This window comes from Natator depressus, chromosome 3 (genome assembly GCF_965152275.1).
Source record: "Natator depressus isolate rNatDep1 chromosome 3, rNatDep2.hap1, whole genome shotgun sequence".
NCBI lineage: Eukaryota > Metazoa > Chordata > Testudines > Cheloniidae > Natator > Natator depressus.
Window position 1 is genome coordinate 168,572,776 of NC_134236.1, and position 13,135 is coordinate 168,585,910.

A 13,135-nucleotide genomic window follows, 5' to 3' on the forward strand; every position below is an offset into this window, starting at 1 on the left:
TGCAAAAGGTTATGCATGTGCTTAACTTTACACACTACAAGCAGTTCCAGGGAAGTCAGTGAGGTTTCCTGAAGTGTGTAAAATTGAAGCAGTGCAGAAACTATTTTCCTATGTTTGTACAGTGCCTATATTGTAGGGACTACAGTAATATACATAATGGTATCCACTAAGATACTTATGGCAATTTTAACAATATTTACTTATTTACCAGAGATTTGTTGACTGAGTGGTCTTTCATAGATCTCACCGCTGGGGACTTTCAAAGAGTGGAGAATTGGGAGATTTCAAAAGAAAATTGAGAACTTTTATTTAACATAGTATATTAAAACATTCAGTTAATTTAAAAAAACCCTCAACTGCATAATCTCACAGGTCCTTAGTTTTTAATCCCTTGATTTATCAGCATAATATTTAGCCACCCAATGGAGTCAATTGTCAATAGAAGTGTATATATGAAAGTCTGACCATTATCTTACCAACAGTAAATTTGTGACTTTACTGCAATACTCTACTTATGCCTAACCAAAATGCTTGGACAAAGTATCTCTCACTGACCTTAAATACAGTAACTCCTCACTTAACGTCGTCCCGGTTAACGTTGATACGTTGCTGATCAATTAGAGAACATGCTTGTTTAAAGTTCATAGAATATCAGGCTTGGAAGGGACCTCAGGAGGTCATCTAGTCCAACCCCCTGCTCAAAGCAGGACCGATCCCCAATTAAATCATCCCAGCCAGGGCTTTGTCAAGCCTGACCTTAAAAACTTCTAAGGAAGGAGATTCTACCACCTCCCTAGGTAACGCATTCCAGTGTTTCACCACCCTCCTAGTGAAAAAGTTTTTCCTAATATCCAACCTAAACCTCCCCCACTGCAACTTGAGACCATTACTCCTTGTCCTGTCCTCTTCTACCACTGAGAATAGTCTAGAACCATCCTCTCTGGAACCACCTCTCAGGTAGTTGAAAGCAGCTATCAAATCCCCCCTCATTCTTCTCTTCTGCAGACTAAACAATCCCAGTTCCCTCAGCCTCTCCTCATAACTCATGTGTTCCAGACCCCTAATCATTTTTGTTGCCCTTCGCTGGACTCTCTCCAATTTATCCACATCCTTTTTGTAGTGTGGGGCCCAAAACTGGACACAGTACTCCAGATGAGGCCTCACCAATGTCGAATAGAGGGGAACGATCACGTCCCTCGATCTGCTTGCTATGCCCCTACTTACACATCCCAAAATGCCATTGGCCTTCTTGGCAACAAGGGCACACTGCTGACTCATATCCAACTTCTCGTCCACTGTCACCCCTAGGTCCTTTTCCGCAGAACTGCTGCCTAGCTATTCGGTCCCTAGTCTGTGGCGGTGCATTGGGTTCTTCCGTCCTAAGTGCAGGACCCTGCACTTATCCTTATTGAACCTCATCAGATTTCTTTTGACCCAATCCTCCAATTTGTCTAGGTCCCTCTGTATCCTATCCCTGCCCTCCAGCGTATCTACCACTCCTCCTAGTTTAGTATCATCTGCAAATTTGCTGGGAGTGCAATCCACACCATCCTCCAGATCATTTATGAAGATATTGAACAAAACCGGCCCCAGGACCGACCCCTGGAGCACTCCACTTGACACCGGCTGCCAACTAGACATGGAGCCATTGATCACTAACATTAACACAACTAACAAGTTGTGCAATGCTGCCTTATAACGCTGTTTGGCAGCTGCCTGCTTTGTCCACAGCATGCAGAAAAAGCAGCCCATTGGACCTAGCTGGTGGGGGCTTGGAACCAGGATGGACTGGCAGCCCCCCTAAGTTCCCTGTGCGGCAGCCGCCCAGCAGGCTAACAATTGTGGGGCATTTCAGCTGTCCCTCCCCCCACTGCTGTGTGTTGCTCCTGCGAGTCTCCTGGTTGCTGTGGGGGGGGGGGCGAGAAAAGGGGTGCTAATGTTAGGGTGTACCCCTCCCCCCACTCCTGTACCCCATCTCTACAGAGCAGGGGGACATGACAGGGCTCAGGACAGAGGGAGCTTGCTGGCAGCAGCAGCTGTCTCAACTTGCTGATCTACTTAAAAAGGCAGTGTACTTAGAGTGGGGTCAGCGTACTTAAAAGGGGCAATGCGCGTTACGTGCGCTCTCTCTCTCTCACTCACACACACACACACACAGTAGGTCTCGGTCTCTTCCCTCCAAACCCGCCCCCCCCCCACACACACGGTGTGTGTGTCTGTCTCTCTCTGCCATGCTGTGTCTCCTTCCTCCATTTGTGCTGCCTTGTAGAGTGTGAGGCTACATTAACAACGTGTTAACACCTGAGGGCTCAGCCAAATGCTAGTTCATCATTTCGCAGTAAGGCATTCCCTGGGAAATCTCTCACCTTCTGACTCCACCACCTCCCTTTTGTCTGGTGAAAAAATTTTCCCTGGAACCTAACCCACCCCATTTACATCAATTCTTATGGGGAAACTGGATTTTCTTAACATTGTTTCGCTTACAGTAGCATTTTTCAGCTTTGTTGTTTCATACACAACATAACTTATGCATCTTTCCCACACTGCAAGAGAAATTATGTGCTAAAAATTAGAAGTAGACAGTTCAACATCAAATGCAGTGAATCAGTTCTAGTTAATAGAGTACAATTTTCTTGGGAGAAGAGGACTTACACTTGGCATCTGGAATACTATGGTATGGAGACCACACAAGCATCCCTCCATTGTCTTTATCAGTATATTTTGTAGCACCTGTAAGAAAAGTTGTCTTAGTGTTTATTAATATGACCTAAAGAACAGTGTATTCACAGTTATTTCCCTCCACGCGTATAAGACGACTAGCACAACTGAAGTGACCTAACTGCCATTCACAACTGGATATTAGATATGACTCCAATTACCAGAATTTGATAATTAAAGCTGCTTGCCCAGGTTGGATTGGATGCAGAGTTTAGCGATCATCATGCTGGGGTAGTTCCTAGTTGAGCTGGAGGCAGTAAGCGTATTAGTTTCCTTGAAATGGACAACATTACCACAGTCTGATTTGTCATATGTTCTTGGTTGGGTTTCTTTAAAAGAGGCTAAATTACTTGTTGAACATAGCTGCTGGATGATGCTTGACCCTTAGAGCAAGAGAACAGCTATACTGACTGCTATATTCTTACACAGAGTTAATAAAACCATACATGATATCAGCCTTTTTACCACCTTTCTTGCCAAGTCTACCCAGCAGTTAGAGTAGACACTCCCTGGATTTATACAGAACCACAGTTTTCCTAAAGAAGCTGTCCTCCCGAGGGAATCCAGACCCATCTCTCCTTACTAGCTACTGAGTTATTTATTTAAGTTACCTATTGGCTCCCCCCACACCCCAAAGATTCCTTCCTTTGTTTTTGCATTATCTCTAGCTAGTAGGCAAATGATCATTTTGGAGGCGAGGCGAGGGTAGCGTAATGTTTTCTGGATGTGTACTATATTTAGTCAGTTTTCTTCCTTTAGATTTGTAGTGTTTTGTATTTGGTACTGTCTTTGCAGACTAATGCCAGTTACAGATGTTATATCGAAATACAATAAGCAAAAGTTTCATTTTAAAGAATGAAGTTAGCATCACAATTAGTTATGCAAATATATTAAATGCATCTCCTTCACCTGCAGCACAAGTCAAATATTTCTCAATCTGAGCCAGCAATAGTAACTGATCTCTTGAACGTAGGATAATTAAAGACAATGAAATAAGAGGACTACCAGAATACATGCTTGGGGAATGTTCAAGTTTAACATGGACATCAAAAATCAATCAATTCATGTCCTGGATACCAGCAGCTATTACATATTCAAGTTTAGAAGAAGATTCAAAGCTTGAAGTTATCACAGAACTATAAAATGTAGGTCTGAAAGGGACCTTGAAAGGTCATCAAATTCAGCCCCCCCACACTGAGGAAGGACTAAGTAAGCTTAGACCATCCCTGACAGGTGTTTGTCCAAAAACCTCCCAAAACCTGTTCTCAAAGACCTCCAATGAGGGGGATTCCACAACCTCTTTTATAGTAGTGTTATTTGCACTTTGACATAATCTTTCATACAAGGGCCTCAAAACACTATGCAAAGAGTGAAAAGATACAAACTAATATTAAAACCAAAAAGTAGTAAATAAAGAGAAGATGGTTTTATAAGTCTGAGAAACAGGACTGGATTTTTTTTAAATATAAACAGTGAGCTCTGTGTTATTTTGAAGAGCGCTCAGCAGTGGATTAACTTTTCCAAGGGAGAAGTAAACTGAGTCCAAAGCTGAGCACTTCTTATCTTGTACTCAGTGATTTTTTTTTTTAACCTCACTCTGAAGAAGATAGTTGTAAAGTTTGAGACATAGACGTTTTTAAAGTATTGTTATTTTAAAAAGCCAAGTTGTTTTAAAAGAAGTATCCAAAATTTAAGGTGCTTCATCTTTTTGAACTTAAACCACACTTTTAACCATTTAGGGGAAAAAAAATAAAGATATCAGAGTCCACCTGGGTTACTTATAAAACAATGCAATATATGGCCAAATATTTTTGCTTGCTGAGCATACATACATGAAAGTCAGCATTTAGAGAGTTTATTCTAAACCAAGAAATAAGTCTTGAACAAGACACCATTCAAGTAATACTGAAAAAGCATGCTAAATTTTAAAAACACTCAGTATTTTTATTATTATAAAAGTAATATCTATTATTTACAACCAGAAGCTTTGTGCTCGGAATGACCATGGAATGAATAATTCCATTATGCCCCACTCCCAAGAGTTGAGCCTAAACCAAACTAGCTTAACTTGCATGTTGCTATTCCCTCCCCATGTCCTAACAGGGTGTCACACTGTTCCCTCCTAAAGGAAAGGGATGGATGGGCTGGATGAATGCACTATAAGGTGGGTAGAAAGCTGGCTAGATTGTCGGGCTCAACGGGTAGTGATAAATGGCTCCATGTCTAGTTGGCAGCCGGTGTCAAGTGGAGTGCCCCAGGGGTCGGTCCTGGGGCCGGTTTTGTTCAATATCTTCATAAATGATCTGGAGGATGGTGTGGATTGCACTCTCAGCAAATTTGCAGATGATACTAAACTGGGAGGAGTGGTAGATACGCTGGAGGGGAGGGATAGGATACAGAAGGACCTAGACAAATTGGAGGATTGGGCCAAAAGAAATCTGATGAGGTTCAATAAGGATAAGTGCAGGGTCCTTCACTTAGGATGGAAGAATCCAATGCACCGCTACAGACTAGGGACCGAATGGCTAGGCAGCAGTTCTGCGGAAAAGGACCTAGGGGTGACAGTGGACGAGAAGCTGGATATGAGTCAACAGTGTGCCCTTGTTGCCAAGAAGGCCAATGGCATTTTGGGATGTATAAGTAGGGGCATAGCCAGCAGATCGAGGGATGTGATCGTTCCCCTCTATTCGACACTGGTGAGGCCTCATCTGGAGTACTGTGTCCAGTTTTGGGCCCCACACTACAAGAAGGATGTGGATAAATTGGAGAGAGTCCAGCGAAGGGCAACAAAAATGATTAGGGGTCTAGAGCACATGACTTATGAGGAGAGGCTGAGGGAGCTGGGATTGTTTAGTCTGCAGAAGAGAAGAATGAGGGGGGATTTGATAGCTGCTTTCAACTACCTGAAAGGGGGTTCCAAAGAGGATGGCTCTAGACTGTTCTCAATGGTAGCAGATGACAGAACGAGGAGTAATGGTCTCAAGTTGCAATGGGGGAGGTTTAGATTGGATATTAGGAAAAACTTTTTCACTAAGAGGGTGGTGAAACACTGGAATGCGTTACCTAGGGAGGTGGTAGAATCTCCTTCCTTAGAGGTTTTTAAGGTCAGGCTTGACAAAGCCCTGGCTGGGATGATTTAACTGGGAATTGGTCCTGCTTCGAGCAGGGGGTTGGACTAGATGACCTTCTGGGGTCCCTTCCAACCCTGATATTCTATGATTCTATGAAAGCACACAGATGGAAGGATGAAACAAACAAGGACTCCTTCCTCTTTACCTTCTCCCACATATTCTACTGCAGGAAGGAGCAACCTAGACCCGACAGGCCACTGCAGGAGTAGGATGGCAGATACACTGGTTGGATTAAGGCTTTGTGAGGGGAAACTTGAATGATTAGACAATTCCATCATGCCTCATTCTCCAAGTTTCTCCTAAACTGCTGTGCCCTGTAAGGGACTGATGGGGGGGGGGGGGGGGGGGAAAGAGAAGGGGAGAGAAGTGGGGTTTTAAGGGTTGTATAGGTGGAAGGTTGGAATATTCTACGGAACAAGCCCTCAGACCCTTTTAAAAATGGGTGATGTTTTTCCTTTGCAGAATGGATTTCACACGAAAGGTAACCTTTTCTAGCTAATTTTCATAGGGAGATGTGAATCTCATTCTCCCCACATATACGACTTCTTACTCCCTGAATTCAACCAAGCAGAATTCTCCACAGGATCCAGGGAAAGACCATGCTGAAGAGGCATCTGACCCAACTGCCTTCAGCACAGGAGGGAGAAGTCCATTTGGAGAGGACCCTTTACATGCAATGTAGGGGGAAAGATGCATTCCATGTGAATTGGAGTGAAAGTAAGTTAGCTGAGGAAAAAGGACTCCAGCTCAAAAGACCACATGGTCTTTGACAAGCAGTTCCATTCTGCTTATTGATAAGCGGTAGAGGCAAATAGATGGAAATACTAGGGAAATTAGATACTAATAAACGTGAAAGGAAACGAGCTATCAGCCAGGGAGGATTAGGCAGAGAACTATGCAGGCTGAAAAATACTAGAATTCTCAGCATAAAAGGTCGACCAGTAAAACCTCAATGTAAGCTTCTTTTGGTAGAGCACGTATGTTGCACTGTGCATTGTACATCACCAGGTACACCAGTGCTGCTCAACAGTTGATACTTCAAAAATGAGATTCCATCCAACTGAAGATGGCCTTTAATTCATCAGTTCTCCTATTTGTTGCTGTGCTAAAGTTATTCCACTATAGATTTGGAATGACACCTGTTAATTTTGAATTAATGTTAATAGCAATTACTTAGGCACACAGGTGGACACACAGAGAAAAAGTGATGGGTACAAAACTCAAGACTTTGGGTTTGAAGTGAATACTACTCTTAAAAGGATGTGTCAACTTCAAAAATACACCAAAGACAACTAACTGAAAGAGCAGAGAAATGTGTTTCAATTTTACTTTGTGCCTTCAACAGCGCTTCATATGTAGTCAATTTCTCAGCTTAGTCAGTTTATTTGGTTTGGGTGGGTCTTTCACACAGAGACAGGGAGAATGAACATTTTAAAAAATAAATAAATAAGCATCTCTGGAAAAACTGGCAGAGGAACTTGGGGGGGGGGGGGGATAGTATGTGAGGCTAAGTACATTTTAAAAAAGCTGAGTAGAACCTGTTCTGAAGAGCTTGTACTGAATATAATGGAGAACATAAGAAGAGCAGTTCTGATACAGGAGACTCTCTGAAACGAGGGTGATTAGGGCCATGAATACTTCAATCAGACCCATAAAAGGGCCCTAAAAGAGGCAATATCTTAAAGTCCACAGGGGCTCTTCTGGGCACACCTGTGAAAGCTCCAAAAATAAATGGATTGAGCTCAGGTTGTAAGCCTTGCTGTACTCCAAATAAATCAAAGTCTATCAGATTTAGCAGAAAAGCCAGACAGAGGACCATCCTTCTCCTTCCCTCCCTCTTCTAAATACAACCAAAACCTTCCTCTGCTATCCATCTCCTCGCCTTTCTCCCTTGAAGTACATTCAATTGACTCATGAACCACACAATGACCCATTTTCCAACACAGCAATTTCTTTATCCTCTCTTCCAAGGGCCCAGCTTTAGAAAAGAAAGCAGCTTCATGATATTGACACTTCTATGGTGTCAGTGGGATATCAGTAAAAATAGGGGCTTGTTTGATATGGGATTGAGGGCATGTAGGACTAGGACAAAGAGACTTCAGTTTTAGCAGAGGTAGGAAACAGAATGAGTAGTTCCAGTGACAAATCAGCAGGAGATGACAAATTCTGGTTCAGTTGGGCAGTAGAAAATCAAAAAGGTTTATTTTGTTAATTGGCTAATTTCAGAATTTAGGCCGGTTATTTTATCAGAACTGTTTCTTCCATCCAATACATTTCTCTTCTTCCTATTAAAGAGGTATTCTTGTGTAACTTAGGTGTTAAAATGACAGCTACATTATGTCTCCCCAGCTGTTCTATTTAATGATAATATACATGTAGTTTCCTTTGGTCACATAATAGATTTCAACATTAAGGACGTGAACATAAAAAAAAAAAAAAAAAAAGTTGTCCGACACATTAACTTCCCCTCATGCTGCTCTACTCTCAACGAGAATCCCCTTTTCATGTTCTACAGTGGCATGACAGCATCAGTACTAACTCTAAATTTTATGACAACTACTTAAGATCTAATAGAGTCCACCCAATTATAATACTTAACATCTAGTTTACCATTATCTGAGTGTCACAACTTTAACAATTAACATATTTTGTCATTTAATACAGCTATTTGCTCAACAGAAATAATTTGCAATGATGTAATATTTTTAAAAATTTGATCAAATGAAGCTGAGGATTCACTGCTCACACATGTACACACAAAATGAATGGATTTTGAATGCAAGTATCAGAGGGCAAAACTGGGTGTTAGACTTTATAGGCAGTTTTAATCAGCCACTGATTTTTCTCACTGTTTTAATAGAACAAAATTTTAAATATCAATTTGATGACTACCTACTTAAAAATCTAATGGAGTGCACCTAATTAGAACATTTAACACCTCAGTATACTCTACATAAGAGATATTTTAATGCCAAGAGCAAAGACATCAGGAGAGACATTCAGCTTTAAAGCTGCAGCGTTACATTTAAAAATAGATATGCTTTTAACTTTAGCAGGCATACAAAATGTATGTCATCTTATTTGCTGTGAACAAAAATGTTGATTTTTCTCTTTTTAAAAACAGTGATCACTCCACAGCATGCACAGCTTTGTTACAGCATGATGTCTGGCTTTCAAACTGATGATGCCTCATAAACCTGATCAGAAAGGAGAACTGTTCAGACAGATTTACATGGCAACATCTCTTTGGTTAAACACAGCACCTTACTAACGTGGTAGACATTTATTCTTACAATTCATGGGAGCAGTCATTCCAAGTTTAACTTTAATTTTGTAGTACTAGTATCAAGAAGGCAATGCAGGAGACATTTTAGAAAGTTTTCCAATACTAGTTCAGAAAAAATGAGAATTACAGTTCTTCTAGTTACAAAAATTTTCGATAAGTAGATATAAATTTTTAAGTTCCTTCCTCTAGAACTTCTGCATAAGAGGCAGGAGTATGCACAATCCTAAAGGCAATGCTATATTTTTGGATTCAAAATATGTAACATTTAGTTTTTTCACTAGTTACACAACAGAAATTGTTTTCAGAGATCACTTCTAAGATGACTCCCATCCACTTATAAGCTCTTGAATGCATACAAATTAATTTTATGCTGGTAGTTTCAATTCTACTGCATGTATACATTATATATATGGTGTTTAAGAGAAAAATTTTAATTGCAGGATTTAATGATTTTGCTGTCCTATAAAAGCTGGAGGATGTTCTCTCTTCACTGCCCAGTTATTTAAAGTATTAAAACAATTGCTAAATATTTTGCTTCTCTAGGTGGCCTGTAGGCAGAACAAGCCTAGACTGCATGTCAGGAGTGATCATTTTTATCTGTTAAAACAAACATGTTTAGACTTACTAATGTAAACATAATAAGCTTTAACCATAACACTATTTATTAACAAAAATAGAAATCTGAAGTATGAAATAAGGTACTAGTTTCCAGAGGAAACCTCCTTACATCCCCAAAATTCCTAAGGGATGTACCCACTCCTAAGACAAAATCATTTTCAAAAGTGCTTCCAGACCCAAGAAGCAGGCTAAGGGCAACTAGTCCCCATCGACAGAAGCTCCAACTTGGGAGGTACCATGGGAGGAGCTCTGGCCCAATCCTCTTCCCGGCACGAATCATCTGACAGCAATGGAGCCTGTTTGGAGAACAGGAAAGTAGACAGGCTTCACTGTGACCACCACAGCAGGACTAACAGATGCGCTTAACACATTATTACTCTATTATAAATGTACACAAAATAAGTGTCTCATGTTTAGCTTATTAAGACCGAATGTCAGAGTGTATGTGGCTAGCCAATATCCCTTTCTTCCCCCACCCACTGTGTGGGCAAGAGAAGCTAGTCTGCAACAGTACAGATATTGAGACTACCCCACCTTACAAAACAAGGTGCTTGAAAACCCAGCCAAATGGGTCTACATTTTAGAGGTGCTAGAACAAGGTATCCACTGTTTCTGCAACTCCTCCCACCCCACCCCAATAGAGGTCATATTAAGAGCATTATAAAGCAAAGATTTTTTCATTCCCTCTTGTAACCTGCACCTCCTATCTACAATGGGGGGGGGGGGGGGGGAAGAGACACTGACGCTTTGTCTGTAGCCCTGCCATCCAATCTTGGTAAATTAAACACAGCTTTCCCCTCTCAATGCTTTTCTCCCCCTCAGCTCACACGGAGCAGATGCTGCCCCTGCAATGCCCTCGTGACTGACAGCAAACACAAAGCCTAAAAACAAAAATCCACGTTAACCTTTGCAATGCAATGCTCCCACACAGTATTCAAGTGAAAACACAAACACACCCCCCTCTCCATTATAAATCATTATATTAACCCCCATTTTCAAAACAGCAGCGACAAGATGTCAGGTTATAGTACAAAAGCTATTTACCAGGATCAAAGTCAGGGATTCGAGCTTGATATTCTGCTCCGACCCGCATTCCTACATCTGCAATGCAAGAGAAAACAAATGCATTACTGGGATTTTATCTTTAAAGGGTGGGAGGATGAGAAGGGGACTGCTATTTAAATGAAAACTGGGAAATTCAACGATCTAGGCGGTCTGCACTCAATCCGAGACTACCAACAATCTTGCAAATTCAAGGGCTGCTCCCTGCGACCCTTGCGCTTCAAAAAGCCTCCAACCCCATCTCCTACACCAGCGATGCAAAAGCAGAGGCCCCTCCCCCCCACGGATTAAGGTCTATTACTTAGTGAAGGTGGGAGCTATTTACGGGGACTCCGGCGGTCCGCCGCAGCCACTCCGCGCAGCGCAGCGCACCTCCACCCCAGCCCCCCATGTGCAGTGCGGTGCGGCGCACGCACACGCGAGCCACGGCCAGGCACCGCGCGCGGCCGCCCGACCTGCACGCGCGCAAAGGTCCGAGATGCGCAGTCTCCCGCGTTGCCCGGCGCAGGCGGCAGCGCTCGTGCCCTGAGACGCGCTGCGCCCCGCCCCCTCCCCCGGATCAGCCTCGCCCAGCTAGGCCCGGCAGCGAGTCCGCGGCTCGTACCGTGCTCGTCGCCGCTGTCGCCGCCGCCGCTCTCCGGCTCCGAGTAGTGCCCGTTGGAGGGGCTACTGCTCTTGGTGCCGTTGGGGGCTGCCCGGCTCTTGCCCCCCAGGAACTCGGCTCCCTTCTCCATCATGCCCGGCATGGCGGGGCGGGGAGCGGCGGCGGCGCTGCCTGGCGAGGGGAAAAGTTAAGACGGAGCCGCCATGTTGCCCCCTCCCCGCCCCTGGCCCCCGCTGCTCCAGCCGGCGCCTCCGCCCCCTCAAACTCTCCCCCCCCCCGCGCCTCGCCCGGCCCCTACGCAGCCCACAGCCCGGGGATCCCTCCGCCTCGGCCCGGCCGGATCTATCCCCGAGGAGGAGGGGCGGGGGAACCGCGGAAGGATTACGGTCAGCCGCGGAGGGTTCACGATTATGGCCATTAGCTGCTTCCGACCCATCTCCCTCCGAATGGGAGATGGGAACTACTTAGTCTCTGGCCGCGCGAGGATCGGGGCGGGGGAGGGCGGAAGGAAGGAAGGAAGGAGCGAGCGCCACGCCAAAGCAGCCTCTGAGGCGACAGGGACGCGTCGGCGCTAACCCCCGCCACGCCGCGGGGAGCTCTGTTGGGGCGGGAGAGTGTGGGGGAGGGGAGCTACAGGCTCCGAGCTGTGTCCTGGGGTCGGGGGGAGAGCTGCGAGCTGTGTCCTGTGGTGGGGCTGTGGGAAAGGTGCAGGCTGAGAGCTGTGTGGGGGAGCTCCAGGCTGTGAGCCTGTCCCCGGGGAAGAGGAGGGGGTGGGAGAGCTGCAGGCTGAGAGCTGTGCGGGGGGGGAAGCTGCAGGCTGAGAGCTGTGCGGGGGGGGGGGGGGAAGCTGCAGGCTGAGAGCTGTGCGCGGGGGGGGGGGAAGCTGCAGGCTGAGAGCTGTGCGCGGGGGGGGGGGGGAAGCTGCAGGCTGAGAGCTGTGCGCGGGGGGGGGGGGAAGCTGCAGGCTGAGAGCTGTGCGCGGGGGGGGGGGGGAAGCTGCAGGTTGAGAGCTGTGCGCGGGGGGGGGGGGGAAGCTGCAGGTTGAGAGCTGTGCGCGGGGGGGGGGAAGCTGCAGGCTGAGAGCTGTGCGCGGGGGGGGGGGGAAGCTGCAGGCTGAGAGCTGTGCGTGGGGGGGGGGGAAGCTGCAGGCTGAGAGCTGTGATGTGGCAGGGGAGTGCTACAGGTGCCAACTTTCTCATTTTCCCGGCCGTGATCGACTCCTGGTCTGCCCTCACTCCACCTCTTCGTTCCTGCCCTCTTCCTGCCCCATTCCGCCCCCTCCCTTGAGAGCGCTCCACACACACCCCAGCGCCTCCTGCTTGCCATTGAACAGCTGATCCATGGCCAGCGGGTGGCGCTGGGAGGGAGGGGGAGCAGCTGATTGGCGGGGCCCGCTGGTGGGTGCTGAGCACTTACTATTTTTTTCCCCCATGGGTGCTCCAGCGCCTATGGGGAGTGATGTATACTGTGTGCATGGGGAGGGTTGTGCTGGGGGTGGGAGAGGTTGAAAGGAAGAGAGTGGGTGAAGGAGGCTTCTGTACAAAGTAGGGTAGTGGGCCTGAGTTCCACACAGCAGTGGGGATATGAGCAATGCCACAGAGTAGATGAGAGCTGAGCAGGGTGGTGAATTTAGCAAGGCCAAGATGTGGAAGCTGCATAGAACAGGAAGCTAATCAGGGCCTGCAGGGGCGCATCCAAGGTACTGTGCCCCTTGAG

At 45.7% G+C, this 13,135-nt stretch overlaps 1 protein-coding gene across 5 annotated transcripts in view; it reads right to left on the reverse strand.

The window, feature by feature from the left end:
- Positions 1-11,570, reverse strand: part of RCOR3 (REST corepressor 3) — a 37,540-nt gene extending 25,970 nt beyond the window's left edge. The window contains exons 1-3 of one of the 5 annotated variants that reach the window (XM_074949310.1): positions 11,420-11,564; positions 10,798-10,854; positions 2,653-2,730 (exon numbers count right to left, since the gene is read on the reverse strand). In XM_074949310.1, coding sequence (XP_074805411.1) covers positions 2,653-2,730; positions 10,798-10,854; positions 11,420-11,561 — 277 coding nt within the window. In that variant the 5' untranslated portion in view covers positions 11,562-11,564. Of the gene's footprint in view, positions 1-2,652; positions 2,731-9,989; positions 10,012-10,797; positions 10,855-11,140; positions 11,224-11,270; positions 11,288-11,419 lie in introns of those variants that run through there. The other 4 variants (XM_074949312.1, XM_074949311.1, XM_074949314.1 and 1 more) reach the window with 4 other exon arrangements.
- Positions 11,571-13,135: the final 1,565 nt, after the last annotated feature.